This window comes from Leucoraja erinacea, chromosome 26 (genome assembly GCF_028641065.1).
Source record: "Leucoraja erinacea ecotype New England chromosome 26, Leri_hhj_1, whole genome shotgun sequence".
In the NCBI taxonomy this organism is placed as follows: Eukaryota; Metazoa; Chordata; class Chondrichthyes; order Rajiformes; family Rajidae; genus Leucoraja; species Leucoraja erinaceus.
Window position 1 is genome coordinate 26,198,755 of NC_073402.1, and position 21,271 is coordinate 26,220,025.

A 21,271-nucleotide genomic window follows, 5' to 3' on the forward strand; every position below is an offset into this window, starting at 1 on the left:
ACCAAACCAATTAACCTACAAACCTGAAGGTAGATGAAAATGCTAGAGGAACTCAGTGGGAGATTCACTGTATCTCTGTACATGTGACAATATTGTGATGTAAAATTCCATATTTGAAGTATATTTATCTCTTTGGATTTTCATGTTTTTAGTTTTCCTCCTATTTGGTCTATCTTATTTTTATCCCATTGAATCATTGACTTAAGAATTTACAGACCTGATTTGGCATGCCCAGCCAAGGACAGTTGGCAGGAGGAGTACACTGTAAAGCACTCCAGGTTATACCTGACACACAGGGCTTCAGTTTTCTATCTTAGGCAGTCTCCTTCCCAATCGGCCTCACCTGGCTCAATTTCATAGTAACATTCATATATGTTGAGTGTTTTTAGTTTAGCTTAGAGATACAGAGCGGAAGCAGGCGAGTCCACACCGACTAGTGATCCCGTAAACTAGTTCTATCCTACACACCCCACTTTTCTTTCCTTGATCCCAGTTACCCGGCACCAATCCATAGTGATAATTGTGGGCCAGGGATGAAAGGTTTAGTTTAGTTTTAGTTTAGAGATACAGCGCAGAAACAGGCCCTTCCGGCACACTGAATGACCCCCCCCCCCCTCCATATCAATATTATCGTACACAAACTAGGGACAATTTTAGAAGCCAATTTAACTAGAAATCTGTACGTCTTTGGAGTGTGGGAGGAAACTGAAGATCTCTGAGAAAACCCACGCGGTCATGGGGAGAACGTACAAACTCCGTACAGACAGCACCCGTAGTCAGGATCGAACCCGGGTTTCTGGCGCCGAAAGCGCCGTACGGCAGCAACTCTACCGCTGCGCCACCGTGCACCGTTGTAAAGTTTAAAGATAAAGCTTCAAGGTAGCCTGATATATTATAAAGTGAAAGATTAAGATGGGAGGGTGGGTGACTGGTCTTGCAACACCCAGAGCCAGGAGAATGAGACAACCCTGGAAACACATGAAGTTTGTAAAATTTATTCCAACATGCTTTTAAAAAAAGATGCCCGACTCCTTTACCAGCCTTGACGTTTGGTAAAGACAAATATAATACCTGTGAAAAACATTTCCATTCACAGTACACATGTGCAGATATACAATAGGGATCACAGACGTCAAATACTGACTTCTAGATTTCTGTTTTGTGTTTTTTTTTCTTAATTTTTTTTCACCTTTTTAAAAATGTATTTCCATTTATTTTACAACCAGCTCTGTGCTTTTGTTACCTGCATTTATCTATGGATATAACCCCATACAAGTGTTGCAAGGTGCAGTATTAGAAATCGGTGTTTCAAAATAATTCCAGGCAATGTTTCCAATTACATAATACAACTGTACATATTTACAATTTTTCGTTTTAGGAATGTATTGCCATTATTTTTATTTTTTTTAAACAAAATGTATAGAAACTCTATCTTTTAAACTGACAATGATTATTTTTTTTTGTTTTAAGATTACACACAACCTCTGAAAAGGAGAACAAATAACACTCTTGAAAAATATCAAATTTACCAAGACCGATATCACGTTAACAGTCCAAGAAGTAAAGTGGGATTAAGTGCCGAACTGCTGATATCATGCAAGTGTTCATTTTAAGATCTTGCTTCTTATTTTCCCCTAAAAAGGCTTCAAGACCGCCAAGTACTTTGGCAACAATTTGGTTTCTTTTAAAAAAAGAGACAGCACCCCTTTTCATTAGGGACTTGTACATATCGGGGGGTTTGAGAGATAAGCGAAAATAGTGCTCGTTTTCAAATCCGCTATCTGGTTAATTTTGTGAGAATAAGGTCTAATGATTCTTTTGAAAAAAGTCCCTCAATGGACCTGACATTGGTCATGTTATTTTTCCGCGCTCAACTTTTCACTGGAGCATGAGCGGGATGGCACAGCGACTCTTGGCGTCCAGAAGCAGGGAATCTGTCTCTTTAAGTTCATCACATGCGTAGCGGTACAAGGTTTACCAGGTCTTAGCGGAGTGCTTTCCAAAGGCAAGCATACAGAATGCATAGAGTGATGGCCATTTATGTTTAGTTTAGCTAAGGGATACAGCGCGTAAACAGGCCCTTCGGCCCACCGGGTCCTCACCGACCAGCGAATCCCCGCACATTAACACTATCCTGCACACACTAGGGACAATTTACACTTATGTCAAGCCAATTAACCTACAAACCTGTACGTCTTTGGAGTGTGGGAGGAAGCCGAAGATCTCGGGAACAAAACCTATGGGGAGAATGTGCAGACAGCACCCGTGGTCGGGATCGAACCCGGGTCTCGGGCGCTGCAAGCACTGTGGCAGCAACTCCACTGCTGCGCCACCGTGCCGCCCCGTCCCTTGTAAAAAGGGAAATAATTTTGGAGTGAAAAGGTTACGTGGGCAAAATCTGTGCATGTCCCGGGATGTGATATCACCACTGCTATAATAATGGGATTTAGAGTAGCAACATCCAAGTACAAAATAAAAATGAGCTTGATAAACCTTGAGCCGCTGCAGTTTGATGGGGAACTTGTAGATTTACATTAGCTAACTAAATTTAAAATAATACTGTGCTGAAGCATTTTAGTGCAGCCAAAATGGTGGAATGTCAATAGAGCTAATATGAAACTAACGAAGTCTTTCACATCAACTATATTCCATCGGAAAGTGTCTGAAATGCTTCGAAGTGCATCACACATACATTATACTTTTTTTTTTCAATATTACATTCAATAGAACTGATCAAAATATGGCATACTGTGGACAAAATAATTTTCTTTTGAGGCAAGGTACAAAAAAAGACACTGCTGATAGGGCAGTCCACCAATAACAGACCTCAACCTCTCAATTCCACACCTCCCCCCCCACCCCCCCTCCCCCCCCCCCCACCCCCACCCCCCCCCCAAAAAGGCCACAACACACATCAAAAATCAGAACAAGTAAAAGGTTCTCCAAAAGCATCTTTGGACTTGGGAACTGTGCATCCTACAATTTCTTATTAAAAGTTTATGCATCTCAAAAGTTATTAACAGTGCTAGACAAGAGAGGAAAGAAGAAAACAGTCCATCTGGTTAGCCCTCTACCATCCTGGTAGTCGCATGAATCAATGGTAATGGAGGTTTGTGAATGATTGCAGGCATCGATGTTCCATCAGCGGCCTCGGACACGATGCCTCATTCAGTGGAGTGCTTAGGGAGGCAAAGGTCCAAAATTGGCCCGTGTGCTATGAAGCAGACAGTTTGTGGATGCTGCCTTAGAGATTTGGATTTGTTTACGTCAGTTTACTAGCGGGTTGTGTCTGTGGTTGATTGAAAAGAAAAGGCTTTCTCCAATACAAAGAAAAAAAAACAAACACATCGTCACAGTCTGGGTACTGCCCTGTTAAATCCCAGCTATACACCTGTTGCGCGCCTGACATTTAATGCCCTCTGCAACACGTAGAAATTGCACTCTGTCCAGACTTTTGGAAGGGGTTACATGTGAAAGAATCCTTACAGGATAGCCTAAGTGCTTTGAGTCAATCGTCGCAAAAAGGTAAACACAACCACGGTCAAAAATAAAGCAATTTTTTTTTCTGTCTTCATAATTTCTGTTTAAGAAGCGATAACAAGCGTACATTAAGACCACCAGGATGCTGGGAAAATGATTCCATTTTTTTTTTAAACAATTAAATACAGAATACAATAAATATGCCTCATAGATCTATTTCTGTACACAGGAGCAGTTTACATTTGATCGATATAAAAATATGTTTTCAGTGCGTTATCACACTAACGTTATTTTTTTGTCCCTTTTGTTTCACATTCTACCCATGGACGTCTCAAATGAGAAAAGACAGCTACTACGAATCGATTACATCGCTCTTGATAAAATATTCACAGCCTCAATATGTTTTTCTTTTTGTCCCCCCTCCCCTCCCCCCCACCCCCCCCTCCCCTTTTTTATATACTTGGAGACACAAAATAAGGGAGAAAGGCACAAGTAACTGTGTACATTTAAATAATACTGGACTCGGACAATTTTAAAACAGGAATCGTTCTGGTGAGTTTGGTCATGTTAACAGGTATATAATAGGTGAATGCGTCGTATGAACAACATCTGTGAGTCTGCTGAAGGAGAACTAGTGTTGATGAATGCCGTTCCATTTTCTTCATCGGCGAGCCAGCATGGTGGCGGCTGCTATACGTTTCCTGTCTTATCGTCCTTTTGTGCGTCAGGGTGCTTGAAGCCTTCACCCTTCGACTCTGGGCTACTTCCCATTTGCATTCTAACTGGTGGACACTGCCCACATGGAGTAGTCCTGCCAGCACTGGTTTGGAAAGTGTGAGTGGAGCTCACGGACTCTGACGAGCTGCTACCACTGCTGCCTTGCGGCGGGTGCAGGGCGGCTAAAGTGCGGGCCGATTCATAGTAGGTGTCCGGACACCCAAACTGCGTCGTGCTCGGGTCCTTTGAGGTTCCTTCACTGCTGGTCGAAGACTTTGGGGATTGCTCCCGGCTGGCGCTGGGACTGTCCAGTCTGTCGGAGCCGGCTTCTTTTCCTGAGCGGCTCAGAGTGGCGATAGTGCTGGGTTCGGTATGAATTGGTACCCTGTATTCCTCCTGTTTGTACAATGCTGCTTCTTTGAGCTCAGCAGTCTCTGTCCTCTTACCGCTTCTGCTCGGAGAAGGTGCCGTGATGAGAGGGGTCGTGGGAGCAAACGGGAGCTGTAAAGGCAAAGGTTCGGAAGTCGTTGCTTCAGCTGACGTAGACTTCGGCAACACCTCTTCTTCGATATGTACCGTGGCCTCCGACCTGCTTGCACTGAATGGGCTGGATGCAGACGGGCTCACAGGAAACCCTGGCTGGAGAGAGACTTGTGAAGGCACCAAACCTGAATGGCAGCCTGGCCTTGCCTGAACCATCTGAATCCCACCGATTGGGATCATGGGGTAGGGTGTCCTGACCAGCTGTTGTGAGTGCAGAGGAAGATGACTGAAGACATAATCCTGTACGCTCCCAGTTAGCCCACTGTAACTTTGCCCTTCCAGTGCTGTCTGAGTATTTCTCGATAAGCAAAAATGCAAGGCTTGAGATGGTGTTGTTGGTTGCTCGTGCAAGCTGCGGAATCCCATTCCAGACATCTTCTGTGGAAAAGAGAAGGAAGAGAAGGTTATACATCTTTGTTTCTTGGTAGTGGGACTATCGTTACTCAGTGACGCTACTTTCACAATCGCAGTTTAGCTCGCCCCGTTACAGGAAAAATTGATCTGAATATTGATTTCTTTAACTTCAAGAAACCCTTGCATCCCCTCTCTCTCCCTCTCGATCCCCCACCCTAGTTGTCTTACTAGTTTCACTGTTGTCCTGTTGAGTTGCGCAGCCTGCATAACTCGTTATCACGTAGCCCACAGCCAACAATGGACCATTGTGGGCTCCACTTTGCCTTGAACATCGTTACTTTTTAAAATATTTTTTTGCATATCTTTCATTCCTTTGTTCTTTTTTTTAATTTTAATTTTTTAATTTTAAATAAATCAACACAAAAAAGAAAAGGGATATGTTAATAAGAAACACTCAAATAATACACAAAAGAAAAATACAAAAATATACAGAAACAAAATAAATATTAAATATATATATATATATATATATATATATATATACAACCATACCATCAGTCACACACCCCACACACCCCACCCTGGCTAATTAAGAGTGAAGAGTGCACCTCCACATAACAAAATTTAACAAACCAGCCCTTAGTCCGGTGCTGCCTTCACTGTAAGGCAGCAACTCTACCACTGCGCCACCTAAAACTACCTGATAACTCTGTGAAGGTTCCTTGGAACGTTTCTTGCATTGAAGGTACAATATAAATTCATACCCATTGGTCATTCCATGCAACACAAATGATGTAAGTACAGTTCAACTTGCAGGCACCATTAATAATAAGGATCAGAAACAGAGGGCAGTCACTAATAAATCCAACAGGAAATTCAGAAGAATCTGCCACAATCTGAGGGTGGTTTAAACTTGGAAATTACCTACCGCTGGGCAAAGCTCGAGTGTATAGAATTGAGTTTAGTTTAGTTTAGGGATACAGCACGGAAACAGGCCCTTCGACCCACTGAGTCCACGATGGGTCCGGTCCACTGACCAGCGATCCTTGCACATTAACACTATCCTACACATACACACACACTGGGGACAATTTACATTTATACCAAGCCAATTAACCTACAAACCTGTATGTGTTTGGAGTGTGGGAGGAAACGGAAGACTTCGGAGCGAACCCACGCAGGTCACGGGGAGAAGGTACAAACTCCGTACAGACAAGCACCCGGATTGAGCCCGGGTCTCTGGCGCTGTAAGGTAGTAGCTCTTTACACGCTGCACCGCATTTAAGGGGAAGTTTGTTCCACTTGGCCTCAGTAATGTTTCATCACTGCCTTGTTTGCCCCAGACTTTCATTCACAGACCACTGGCTGATGATCCCTCTGCATTATATTAAGAGCTTAATGCCAAGTTATGGTATAGTAAAAAACGTGGCAGAGTTAATGAGGAAATACGACAGAAAAAGGGAGAATAACATGAGAAAGGGAAGAGGACATGAAAATGGCAAGCAAATGTATACAGAACAATTTGGCACGGGGGTCGATCATTCTGCATTTTCTGACCATCTTCCACACTTATAGAAAAATCAGACATTGGCTTCAATGTAAAAGAAACATGAAAAATGCAGGAAAATATTTGAGGATCATCCATCCAAAAACTAACCAATGGATGTAGGAAAGAAATGCAGATGCTGGTTTAAATCGAAGGTAGGCACAAAATGCTGGAGTAACTCAGCGAGACAGGCAGCATCTCTGGAGAGAAGGAATGGGTGACCTCTGAATAAGGGTCTCGACCCAAAACATCACACATTCCTTCTCTCCAGAGATGCTGCCTGTCTAACTAATCAATGAATCTATCAATTATCCATTCCTTAGGTCAGGTACTTAGATGAGCCTGGATTGACACCTGGAAGCATGATGTTGTGGCGATCAGTGAAACATGATTGCAGGAGGGCTGTGATTGGAAACTAAATATTCCAAGATTTTGTTGCTTCAGGTGTGATAGAATTGGAGGGGCAAGAGGTGGAGGTGTTGCATTGCTTGTCAGGGAAGATATTACAGCAGTGCTTTGGCAGGATAGATTAGAGGGCTCGTCTAGGGAGGCTATTTGGGTGGAACTGAGAAATGGGAAAGGGGTAGCAACACATAGGGGTGTATTATAGACCGCCAAATGGGGAGCGAGAATTGGAAGAGAAAATATGTAAGGAGATCGCAGATATTAGTAGTAGGCTGGATGGGTTGGAGTTTGTAAAATGTGTGCAGGATAGTTTTTTACATAGAGGTACCTACTAGAGAAGGGGCAGTGCTGGACCTCCTGTTAGGAAATGAGACAGGTCAGGTGGCAGAGGTATGTGGGGAACAGTTCAGGTCCAGTGATCACAATACCATTAGTTTCAATATAATTATGGAGAGGGTCAGAACTGGACCTAGGGTTGAGATTTTTGATTGGAGAAAGGCTAACTTTGAGGAGATGCGAAAGGATTTAAAAGGAGTGAATTGGGACATTTTGTTTTATGGGAAAGATGTAGAAGTGAAATGGAGGACATTTAAAGGTGAAATTTTAAGAGTACAGAATCTTTATGTCCCTGTTCGGTTGAAAGGAAATAGTAAAAATTGGAAAGAGCCATGGTTTTCAAGGGAAATTGGACACGGTTCAGAAAAAAAGGGAGATCTACAATAATTATAGGCAGCATGGAGTAAATGAGGTGCTTGAGGAGTATAAAGAATGTAAAAAGAATCTTAAGAAATAAATTAGAAAAGCTAAAAGAAGATATGAGGTTGCTTTGGCAGGTAAGGTGAAAGTAAATCCAAAGGGTTTCTACAGCTATATTAATAGCAAAAGGATAACAAGGGATAAAATTGGTCCATTAGAGAGTCAGAGTGGACAGCTATCTGCAGAGCCAAAGAGATGGGGGAGATATTGAACAATTTCTTTTTTTCGATATTCACCAAGGAGAAGGATATTGCATTATGTGAGGTAAGGGAAACAAGTAGAGTAGCTATGGAAACTATCAGATTCAAAGAAGAAGAAGTACTGACACTTTTGAGAAATATAAAAGTGGATAAGTCTCCAGGTCCTGACAGGATATTCCCTAGGACATTGAGGGAAGTTAGTGTAGAAATAGCAGGGACTATGACAGAAATATTTCAAATGTCATTAGAAACGGGAATAGTGCCCGAGGATTGGCGTACTGTGCATGTTGTTCCATTGTTTAAAAAGGGTTCTAAGAGTAAACCTAGCAATTATAGACCTGTTAGTTTGACGTAAGTGGTGGGCAAATTAATGGAAAGGATACTTAGAGATAATATATATAAGCATCTGGATAAACAGTGTCTGATTAGGAACAGTCAACATGGATTTGTGCCTGGAAGATCATGTTTGACTAATCTTCTTGAATTTTTTGAAGAGGTTACTCGGGAAATTGATGAGGGTAAAGCAGTGGATGTTGTATATATGGACTTCAGTAAGGCCTTTGACAAGGTTCCTCATGGAAGGTTGGTTAAGAAGGTTCAATTGTTGGGTATTAATGGTGGAGTAGCAAGATGGATTCAACAGTGGCTGAATGGGAGACGCCAGAGAGTAATGGTGGATGGCTGTTTGTGAGGTTGGAGGCCAGTGACGAGTGGGGTGCCACAGGGATCTGTGTTGGGTCCACTGTTGTTTGTCATATACATCAATGATCTGGATGATGGTGTGGTAAATTGGATTAGTAAGTATGCAGATGATACTAAGGTAGGTGGGGTTGTGGATAATGAAGTAGATTTTCAAAGTCTACAGAGAGATTTATGCCAGTTGGAAGAGTTGGCTGAAAGATGGCAGATGGAGTTTAATGCTGATAAGTGTGAGGTGCTACATCTTGGCAGGACAAATCAAAATAGGACGTACATGATAAATGGTAGGGAATTGAGGAATGCAGTTGAACAGAGGGATCTAGGAATAACTGTGCACAGTTCCCTGAAGGTGGAATCTCATGTAGATAGGGTGGTAAATAAAGCTTTTGGTGTGCTGGCCTTTATAAATAAAAATTCCTCCTTCTTCAGTTCCTGTCTTCATTGTAAGGCATTCACTCTTTCAGTCTGATGAAGGGTCCTGACCCAAAACGTCACCCGTTCCTTCTCTCCACACATGAGTATAGAAGTTGGGATGTAATGTTAAAATTGTACAAGGCATTGGTGAGGTCAATTCTGGAGTATGGTGTACAATTTTGGTCGCCTAATTACAGGAAGGATGTCAACAAAATAGAGAGAGTACAGAGGAGATTTACTAGAATTTTGCCTAGGTTTCAGCAACTAAGTTGCAGAGAAAGGTTGAACAAGTTAGGTCTTTATTCTTTGGAGTGCAGAAGGTTAAGGGGGGACTTGATAGAGGTCTTTAAAATGATGAGAGGGATAGACAGAGTTGACGTGGATAAGCTTTTCCCACTGAGAGTAGGGAAGATTCAAACAAGGGGACATGACTTGAAAATGAAGGGACAGAAGTTTAGGGGTAACATGAGGGGGAACTTCTTTACTCAGAGAGTGGTAGCTGTGTGGAATGAGCTTCCAGTGAAGGTGGTTCGATTTTATCATTTAAAAATAAATTGGATAGTTATATGGACGGGAAAGGAATGGAGGGTTATGGTCTGAGTGCAGGTAGATGGGATTAGGCGAGAATACGTGTTCGGCACAGACTAGAAGGGCCGAGATGGCCTGTTTCCGTGCTGTAATTGTTATATGGTTATATGAGGTCCTCAGCTGTCCTGCTGGGTTACTCCAGCGAAGATAGACACAAAATGCTGGAGTAACTCCGCGGGACCGGCATCAACTCTGGATAGAAGGAATGGGTAAAGATTCGGGTCGAGACCCTTCTCCAGACTCCAGCACTTTGTGCTTTCTTGTATAAACCAGCACCCGCAGTTCCTCATGCCTACCTTTATCTCACTTACCATTTTAACTTCAGACTGCTCCTGTTCTTTGCTGGATTTCCGTTGAGGTAGACCCAATAAAGGTGAACCAATGTGCTGTGGAGGAGCTGAGGAGCTGTGGCTACTTTGCCAAACCGGAGTGTGGCATCTACTCGGCAGTTCATCTTTCACCGGAGACTGGTGTCTGAGAGACGACTCCTTCCCCACTGGCAACAGCCGTCTAGTTGGGGAGACATCTCCTGCTGGAGATAGGCACCTTACAGGCAACGTTTTTATGCTTGATGGCAAAGTTCGTCCAGGAGATACTTCCCTTTCTGGTGACAAATGTGCCCTGGGTGACACTCTCCCAGCTGACACTTCTATCCTCGGGGATAGGCATCTGCTGGGCGACACCTCTCTTCCTGGAGATAGATGTTTCCTCGGTGATATACCTCGGTCTGGTGACAGGCATCTCCTGGGTGATAATTCCCTGCCTGGCGAGAGGTGTCTTGGAGGCGACATATCTCTTAGTGAGGACGGACGTTCTTTTAGCGTTGCCTCTCTCGCCGGCGATGAGCGTCTTCCTGATGGGCTGTCGCTGCCTGGACACAAACGTGACGCCTCTCTCTTTGGGGACCACGGCGATGGGTCTATGGATGGTGAGATGGCTTCACTTGGGATGCTGTGCCTCTTCAGTGCAGGGTCCCCATGCCCTGATGGAAAATGCTCAGCGGATGGCAATACAGGCATCGGAGTGCTTCCTATCTGCTGGCTCTGTGAGATGCTGTGACATGCAGGAACAACAGGTGACTCTGTGGCTCGAAGCTGAGATGATGACATTGGGTAACTCATCAACGAATACTGACTGGTTAAACTAGATCCCTGCTTGGAGGCGGTTTCTAATGAAGATAACGAGGTCTCCCCTCTGGAAGATCCAGCTGTTTGAGGACTGGCGCTCGCAGCCTCCGAAGACTTCACAAATGGTTCCTCCTCTTCCTCCTCTTCATCATCATCTTCATTATCATCGTCATCATCTGACTCCTCAACATCCGAAAACTGGTGTTCTTCTGCCAGATCTGTACCCTCGCTTTCTTCTGCTATCTTCGTTGGCTCTTCACTGGTTCCTGAAGTGAAAGAGATTAGTAAACATCAGTATCACAAATGAGGAAAAAAATCCATTGACAAGGCTCCCACAGCCTTATGTGGCAATGAATTCCACAGAATCACCACCCTCTGACTAAAGAAATTCCTCCCCATCTCCTTCATAAAGGAACGTCCTTCAATTCTGAGATCCCGAGGAGATGAGGAGGTATTTCTTCAGTCAGAGGGTGGTGAATCTGTGGAATTATTTGCCACAGAAGGCTGCGGAGGCCAGGTCAATGGATATTTGTAAGGCAGGGATAGATAGATTCTTGATTAGACAGTAGCTCTACCGGCTGTGTCGCCGTGTCGCCCCATTGCAGAAGCGTTGTGTTATTTGTGTGATGACTCCCAGTCCTGGACTGTTAATTTATGAGACCACTCATGTTACTATCCAAATGCTGGCTGCTAACAAAAAGCTTCACTTATTCTGGTCCTTAGAGTAACTGTGGAGTGCGTTGAAGAATAACAAATCAATTTCAATGCACATTCCTCAGGCTCAGCTCTCTCACCTTGCCACTGCAGCCCAGGTTAGTGATTCCAAGAGACAGGGTTCAATTATGCTTAAGTGCAGCCACAGAAATGAAAACATTTTACATCAAAACACTAATCGTACCGACATAGCACGCTCACTAACTGCACCAGCGCAGTCTGCCTGACCAAGGAACTTTGTGCTTTCTACATCAACACAGCCAATCCTTGCGACCCCCCTTTGAGAACATTAATACTACACGCCCCCGCAATTATCAGTTATGGTCTGAGCTGTCTCCGACCTGTGTTCTGGAGTACTTTCTTAAACCAAAGATAGACACAAAAAGCTGGTGTAACTCAACGGGTCAGGCAGCATCTCTGGAGAAAAGGAATAGGTGACGTTTCGGGTCGAGACCATTCAGGGGAGTGGGAAAAGAGAGATATAGACGGTGGTAGAGAGAAATGTAGAACAAATAAATGAAAGATGCAAAAAAGTAACAATGATAAAGGAAACAGGTCATTGTTAGCCTAGGGCTGGGTGAAAATGAGTTACCGACAATGAGACTCAACAAGACGACTTATCTATGTCTCTCTGTTCCTTCAAGATGTTTCGGAACCCACACGCACAACTTTGTGCCTTTAAATGAGCCAGCAATCTGATTACAAATATCACTTCAAGCATTTCCTTAATGATGACACTTCTGAGCTTCCCTTCACAACACATCTGATTACAGAAGGGACTAGGTCTGCAGGGACAACACTGAATTCTTTATAAGAACACAGTGTTCTCTACAGAACTAGGTTCTTCTTCAGAAGCAACTCATCCTCAGAAGCAAACATTTTGATTTCGGTTTTTTGACTGCTTCGCCCGAGTCAGAATGGAACTGACTGCTGCTAATTCTACCTGAAAACTGTACTGTTCTACGTTTGATTTTGCACACATACTTTCTATCACACAATCATATCCCACTCGTGTTTCTCAGGAGAAACTAAGCTGCTATTTTCAGGGATCACCGTTATAGTTTCTCTTCACAGTTATCATGGGTCTCTCTCCTAACCCCATTCTGCTGCCTTCTCCACAACTCCTGACACCCGCACTAATCAAGAATATATCTATCTGCCTTAAAAATATCAATTGACTTGCCTTGCACAGCCTTCTGTGGCAAAGAATTCCACAGATTCACCGCCCTCTGACTAAAGAAATTCCTCCTCATTTCCTTCCTAAAGGAACGACTTTTAATTCTGAGGCTACTGTATGTCCTCTAGGCCTAGACTCTCGCAGTGTTCTCAATAACAAGACCAGTTCCTTGCCTGCCTGTCGTGATCACGGGGTGGTGTGCTTTCTGATGGAGCGAGTGTGATTTTCCCACATTTATTCTTCCCAAGAAATACAATATCCTCAAGGGCATAACTGGAAATTCTACTTTCTGACTGTGCACCTTAGAAGTATCATTATGTTTCTTCAGCTAAATAAAGTAGCAACCTCATTTTAATCCAAAATTAAGATTTAAGATATGGCAAATGCATCTTTGAAATGTTTTGTTTAGTTTAGTTTAGAAATATAGCGCAGAAGCAGGCTGTTCGGCCCACCGTGTCCGCGCTGACCAGCGATCCCCGCACACTTACACTATCCTACACACGAGGGACAATTTTACAACTTTTTCTGAAACCAATTAACCAACAAACCTGTACATCTTTGGAGTGTGGGAGGAAACCGGAGCACCCGGGGAAAACCCACGTGGGTCACGGGGAGAACGTGCAAACTTCGTACAGACAGCACCCATGGTCATGATCGAAGCCGGGTCTCTGGCGATATAAGCGGTAACTCTACCGCTGCGCTATCGTGCCGCCCTAATGTTAATTCTTTGTCTCTATGCTGACACTGAGGGATTAAAACTTCACCAGAAATCTGAAATAAATAACTATCTAAAGATTGCAAGTGAAAGTCAATACTCCATTTGTTTTTTTCACTGCAATCCCCAGCCATGACAAGATGTGTTATCTCATCAATCAACACCTGCTTCTGTTCGAAAGCACTTGGAAAATGTCTGCGCGGAGGTTAATTTCTGGGACAGAATTAAACACGTATTGCATCTGATACTCTGCAAGTGCAAACTCACTCAGGTGATGCTTCACATGATAGAACGGTAACAATCATTCGGGGAGCTTATTTCATGAGCAAATGGACAATAATCGCAGTTTTGCCAAATTGCTTATGATAGGGGCAAGCAAGGATTGTTATCCCAGACAGTTTTTCATGCATGTGAATTATCCACCACGTGCACAGGGAAATTGTTAACCATTTCTGCCAAATAAAATGCTTAGATATTCCAGATTCAACTAAAAAAAAAAAAAAAAAGGCCTGCATTCAGATCATAAGGTTATAAGTGATAGGAGCAGGATTAGGCCATTCGGCCCATCAAGTCTACTCCGCCAATCAATCATGTCTAATCTATATCTCCCTACTAACCCCGTTCTCCTGCCTTCTCCCCATAACCCCTGACACCGGTACTAATGAAGTACGGTATCAGATGTTCTTATTTGCTATTGAGTAATAGAGACATAGTCATACAGCAAGGAAACAAGGCCTTTCGGCCCAACTTGCCCATGCCGACCAAGATGCCACATCTATACTAGTCCCACCAGTCCACGTTTGGCCCATATCGCTCTAAACCTTTAGGTTTAGCTAAATCCAGTGGCACAGCAACAGAGCTGCTGCCTCACAGCGCCAGAGGCCCAGGTTCGATCCTGACTACAGATGCTGTCTGTGCGTAGTTTGTATGTTCTCCCTGTGATCGCTTGGGTTTTCTCCGGGTGCTCCGGTTTCCTCCCACATTCCAAAGACGTGCAGGTTTGTAGGTTAATTGGCTTTGGGAAATTGCCGCTTGTGTGTAGAATGCCAAAGTGGGAATAACACAGAACTCGTGTTACGAGTGAGTGGTGGTCAGGGTGGACTCAGTGGGCTGAAGGGCTTGTTCCCATGCTGTATCTCTAAACTAAACTAAAATATTGAGCACTATTTAGCTAAATGGCTGAAAGTCATAAATCTAACTGCATCTCCCTTTCTCTTTAATGTAGACCTTAAACGGTTCTGCTACCTTATCTAGTATCTCCATAAGTGGGTCCGGATCAAATAGTGTCTGATAATACTCCTGTGAATTGCCCTGCAATGTTTTACAATGTAATATACAAAGGTAGATTGTCATGCACAGGCATTGTGGGCTGAAGGGCCTGAACCTATTATTCCATGTTCTATGCATCTTCCAGGTATTGCTTCTTGCTTTGAAAATTTCCCCCAACATCTTTTGTAGGTTAATTGGCTTGGTAAAATTGTAAATTGACCTTTGAGTGTATGGGATAGTACCTGGGACTATACGAGGGTCTGTCCTCGTGCTATGTGCGGGGATCGCTGATCAGCGTGTGAAGTGCAGTCACAGTTGTGATTCGGGAAAGACTGTTTGGACCCAGCAAATGTAATAATAATAAAATAATGGCCATCTTATCTATCTTCAGTGAGAATGAGGGGGCAAACACAGCACAGGGCACTATCTACAACTGTGTGATAACACTATAACAGTCACTTAGAAAAGCACAGCACAGGAACAGGCCATTCTGCCCACGTGTTTAAGAGGGAACTGCAGATGCTGGAGAATCGAAGGTTACACAGAAAAGCTGGAGAAACTCAGCGGGTGCAGCAGCATCTATGGAGCGAAGGAAATAGGCAACGTTTCGGGCCGAAACCCTTCTTCAGACGGGTCGAACATGAGGTCAACATAAACTAATCGACGGGTCGAACATGGGTCGAACATGATGCCAACATAAACTAATCTCATCTGTCTGCTCCATACCATTCCATTCCCTGCATGTGCCTATCTAAAAGCCTCTTAAACATCACTATCATGTCAGCCTCCTGTGCATCATAGGGACTGTCCTATACTATGGACTGTCTTAGTGCTATGAGCAGGGGTCGATGGTCGGAGTGGACTCGGTGGGCTGTTTCCGTGCCGTGTCTCTAAACTAAACTAAAACGATTCTTGCTGGGGTTAGATGACGCAGTGAGCCCGATGTACCTTCTTCAGATTCCAGGTCTTCCATTAAAGCAACAGTCACTCCCATCTCCTGGCACTTTTTACTGTGAGCCTTTGACTTCATGTGCTTCGTCAAATTCCCTAAAGAACACAAACAGTGATCAGTCCAGCTGCGTTGTTGCAATAAATCACGCCTTGCCCCACTCAGCTACTGCTTGGCTGAAGTTGCCCAATTCTCTACCCAATCAACGTCCCAATGAAGCTGATGCGACTCCTTGGGCAATGTACTCCCCACTAGTTCATAAATGAACACAGCGACACTAAGCTGGACGTGTCTCTCCACTGCCGATCTACCACACAGCAACTGTAATGCTGTCATCTGATGACTGAATTGCGAACATCTTCTATTTCCCTGTTTAATTATTGTGCGGCCGTCATTTAATGACTGCTGGGGTTTCAGGGATGAGAACTTGTCACCCTGCAAACTCACTTGGGTCCTCGCCTACCCTTCTGCGACAAGTCAAGCTGGAAAGGGTGCAAGGAAGATTTACGAGGATGTTGCCAGGACTCGAGGGCCAGAGCTATTGGGAGAGGTTGAGCAGTCTAGGACCCTATTCCTTGGAGCACAGGATGATGAGGGGTGATCTTATAGAGGTGTTTAAGAAGGAACTGCAGATGCTGGAAAATCAAAGGTACACAAAAATGCTGGAGAAACTCAGCGGGTGCAGCAGCATCTATGGAGCGAAGGAAATAGGCAACGTTTCCTTCGCTCCATAGATGCTGCTGCACCCGCTGAGTTTCTCCAGCATTTTTGTGTATCTTATAGAGGTGTACTAGATCATGAGAGGAATAGATCGGGTAAACGCACAGAGCCTCTTACCGAGAGTAGGTGAATCGAGAACCAGAGGATATAGGTTTACGGTGAGGGGGGGGGAAGATTTATTATAAATCTGAGGGGTAACTTTTTCCACTCAAAGGGTGGGGGGGTGTACGGAATGAGCTGCCGGAGGAGGTAGTTGAGGCAGGTACTATTGCAACGTTTAAGACAGGTACATGGATAAGGGACAGGTTGAGAGGGATACAGACCAAATGCAGACAGGTGGGACTAGTGTAGATAGGACATGTTGGCCAGAGTGGGCAAGTTGGGCTGAATGGCCTGCTTCCACGCTGTAAGACTCCATGACTCCAAGTCTAAGTCCACCCACTGCACTGGCACAAGGGAGGGCAGGGTAAACAAACGCACCAGGCAAAAAGGGTGGCGTTGATCCATTCAGCCATGTGGCTCCAGGTTCGATTCCCATTCTTTCCAAAGATAGTCCCATTACTGGACAGCAAAGGTGAAAGACAGTCGCACATTAATCCGGTGTTTTTTTAAAACCCTAATGGCCTCCCACTTTCTTTTGCAGCCAAAAGAATATTTGTAAAGTGCGGTCACTGTTTGTGATTAGGGAAAGACAGCAGCCAATTTGGACACAGTATGTCTCCGTGAATAATATTAAAATAATGGCCATCTTATCTATCTTCAGTGAGAATGCGTGAGGGGCAAACACAGCACAGGGGCACTATTTAAAACCGTGTGATAACACTATAACAGTCACATAGAAAGGGGTACAGCACAGGAACAGTCCTTCGACCCAAACCGTCTGTGCCGAACGTGATGCCAAGATAAACTAATCTCATCTGCCTGCACATGATCCATATCCCTCCATTCCCTGCATATCAAAATGCCTATCGAAAAGCCTCTTAAAATCATATATGTCTCCCTCACCACGCTAGCAGTGTGATCCAGACACACACCGTCTGTGTAAAAACCTTATCCCACATATGTCCCTTTATTCTTTGTCCCTCTTAGCTTAAAGCCATGCCCTCTAGTCACTGACATCTCCACCCTCGGGGAAAAAAGGTTTTGACTGTCTACCCTCATCTATCCCCTCATTTATTTTGAGTGTGTGTGTGTGTGTGTGCGTATATGTATGCGTGTGTGTGTGTGTGTGTGTGCGTGCGTATATGAATGCGCGCGCGCGTGTGTGTGTGCGTATATGTATGCGTGTATGTGTGTGCGTGCGTATATGTATGCGTGTGTGTGTGCGTATATGTGTGCGTGTGTGTGTGTGTGTGCGTATATGTATGCGTGTGTGTGTGTGTATGTGTGTGTAACTGTATGTGTGTGTATATGTATGCGTGTGTGTGCGTGTGCGTGTGTGTACTTGCGAGTATATACACACTGAACTTTTTTTGCTCTCTCTCATTTATCATATTGTTTACAGTGTACTATGTTTCCATATTCTGTTGTGCTGCAGCAAGTAAGAATTTCATTGTTCCATCTGGGACAAATGACAATAAAACACTCTTGACTTCACTCATCCCCCCTCCCGAAATGTTTTATTAACTTCTATCAGATCTTCTCTGGCATTCCAGAGAAAACAATTACATTTGTCCAACTTCTTTTGACTGGTGGGTGGGGAAAGGTGGTGGAGGAGGACAACAGATCCTGACTGGAACTTACTGAATATACACACACTCAGAGATGCACCCGTGTGAACACACACACGCACTCAAATGAGCGTGCACACACACACAGACACAGTCACACACACACAGACACAGTCACACACACACAGTCACACACACACAGACACAGTCACACACAGACACAGTCACACACACACAGACAGTCACACACACACAGTCACAAAGCATGTATGGAGTTTGCACGTTCTTCCCTGCAACCACATGGGTTTCCTCCCCGTGCTCTGTTTTCCTCCCACATCCCAAAGATGTGCGAGTTTCTAGATGAATTGGCCTCTGTAAAGTGTCCCTAGTTTGAAGGGAATGGATGAGAATATGGGATGGCATGAAGCTAGTGTGAACAGGTGACTGATGGTTGGTGCGGACTCGGTGGGCCAAAGGGCTTGTTTCCATGCTGTATCTTTCAATCAATCAATGTGTGAACATATGTCACAAGCTAATCCACAAGCATGCATAAATGCACAGAAGCACAAAGATGTACATACATACATGATCATGCCCATGCATGCATGTATACATGCAAATATTGCACAATCCGTGCCCACACATGTACTCAAACATGACTCCATACAAACAAAACTTGCACACAAAATGCAACCACATACCATGTGTACCATGTGTACATGCAAAACAGTGTGCACACAGAATCCACTCATGTGAAATGCATCCATAGATATGCCCTCAAAACTCACATACCTGCACATACTTGAGACTATAAAGATACAGCATGGAAACAGGCCCTTCGGCCCACCGAGTCTGCACCACCCTATACACTAGCACTATCCTACACACTGGGGACAATTTATTATTTACAGAAGCCAATTAACCAACAAACCTGTACTTTTTATGTAGTGTGGGAGGAAACTGAGCACCCAGTGAAAACCTATCCTGTCACGGGGAGAATGTACAAACTCCATACAGACAGCATCCGTAGTCAGGATCGAACCCGGGTCTGTGGCGCTGTGAGGCAGCAACTCTACCGCTGCGCCACGGTGCCGCCCATTACGTTTACACGTGTTTGCACAGGGGCTGATAAACACCTACGTAAACATGCGTGCTCAGACGTGGGAGTTAGAATCACATGAGAACATAGTCGTGAGATGTGACAAATATTTTCAACCCCCTTGCCCATGTGAATGGGGCCAGGCACGGGATGCACATACATCCATCTTAAATATCGTTTACATAACAAGTGCTAACTGTGTTAGTGCAATGCTCTGTGCAGTATTTCCTCTCTTTTACTGGGTTCCCCTGTTTTTATATTTAGACTAGCAGCATTGGCAGTAAGCGGGTGACTGGAGTTACTCTAGCACCTCATTACTTGTTTTATACGTGCATTTGCCATCACCGAGAGGCGGGGATCACTGCCAAATGTAGCTCGTCCATGCCTTGGCCTCAGATCCTGCAGAAAGAAGACCTACTGACTCAGGAGATGTGGAAAGGAGATTTGTAAAATATCTACATTCTTGGCAACCAGAAGTCAGGCCCTGCGCTGATCCTCCCCTGTGTGAATAGACTGGGAGTTATTTGTATGTGTGGACTTTCCCCTCTCTCATCATCTTATGAAAACAACTGCAAATGCAGTAAAATTAAAATGAACCCAAGCCTAAAAATACCACAAGTTCATAAGTGATGGGAGCAGAATTAGGCCATTCGGACCATCAATTCTACTGCAATTCAATCAAGGCTGAGTGATCATTCCCTCCAAACCCCATTCTCCTGCCTTCTCCCCATAACCCCTGACACCCGTACTAATCAAGAATCTATCTATCTTTGCCTTGAACATATCCATTGACTTGGCCTCTGAAGCCTTCTGGAATTCGGCAATGAATTCCACAGATTCACCATCCTCTGACTATAGAAATTCGTCCTGAAAGAACATCCTTTATTTCAGAGGCTATGACCTCTGGTCCTAGACATTCCCACTAGTGGAAACATCCTGTCCACATCCACTCTATCCAGGCCTTTCACTATTCGTATTGTCTCAACCATGATCAGGCACTGTCTTCAGATTATTGAGTTGTAGACAGCAAGCTACAGCACGGGAAATGGTGACGCTGTTCATTGTGCCCGTCCAACTCTTTGCAAGAATATGGAAGTGTACTTGGTAGAACTTACTAGGTAGAGTTATTTCAGAGAAGAGGCAAAGATTGAAATCGTACACCTTATAGCAAAGTTTAGTTTGATTTAGCTATATATGGAAACAGGACCTTCAGCCCATCGAGTCCGTGCTGCTATCGATCACCTGTACATTAGTGCTATGTTATCCCAGTTTTGTGCCCACTCTCTACACCCCAGGGGCAACTTACGGAGACCAATTAACCTACAAACCTGCACGTCTTTGGGATGTGGGAGGAAACCGGAGCACCTGGAGGAAACACAGATGGTCACAGGGAGAACGTGCAAACGCCGTACAGACAGCACCCGTAGTCAGGAACAATGCCAGGTCTCTGGCACTGTGAGGCAGCAACTCTACTGTTGTGACACTGTGCCACCCTTACTGATACCAAAAGCCACAATCCTTTTCGGCGGGCCAAGACAACAGCCCTTTAAGGCCAAGATAAGAATGAGTACACAATGGCGCAATGGCAGAGTTGCTGCCGCGCAGCGCCAGAGACCCGCATCGTGACTAATGGTCTGTATGGAGTTTGTACGTTCTCCCCATGAACGGGTGGGTTTTTTTCCGGGCGTTCCATACTCCAACGACTTAGAGGTTTGTAGGTTAAGTGGCTTTAGTAAGTTAGGAAAATTATTCCTAGTGTGTGTAGGTTAGTGTACGAGGTGATCGTTGGTCAGTGTGGACTCGGTGGGCCGAAGGGCCTGTTTCCGTGCTGCATCTCTAGAGTCTAAATATTTTTAAGGACTTGATACCTGAAATACCATAAACATGGTGACTACTAGTGTACTGTCTCAGATGAAGTTTACTTTAAAAAAAAACCACAATCGTTGCACTGTTTTCCTGCTGAATGATGTGTTTATGTATTGTTTGATTTTTCTGGATTGTATGCAAAACAGGGCATTTCACTGTATTGAGGTAGATGTCACAATGAAGTAACTAATGAACACTACACCTACTTTACAGATCTTTGACTGGGGAAAGCTGATTAGGTTCAACCGGTGGGTGAGTAAGTC

The 21,271-nt window shown here is 44.2% G+C and overlaps 1 protein-coding gene across 2 annotated transcripts in view; it reads right to left on the minus strand.

Moving 5' to 3' along the window:
• Positions 1-3,945: 3,945 nt before the first annotated feature.
• LOC129709863 (transcription factor HIVEP3) overlaps positions 3,946-21,271 on the minus strand; it is a 269,420-nt gene continuing 252,094 nt past the window's right edge. For both annotated transcript variants that reach the window (XM_055656495.1, XM_055656496.1), the window contains 3 exons: positions 15,653-15,751; positions 10,014-11,095; positions 3,946-5,118 (listed from right to left, as the gene is read on the minus strand). In XM_055656495.1, coding sequence (XP_055512470.1) covers positions 4,171-5,118; positions 10,014-11,095; positions 15,653-15,751 — 2,129 coding nt within the window. In that variant the 3' untranslated portion in view covers positions 3,946-4,170. The remainder of the gene's footprint in view (positions 5,119-10,013; positions 11,096-15,652; positions 15,752-21,271) is intronic.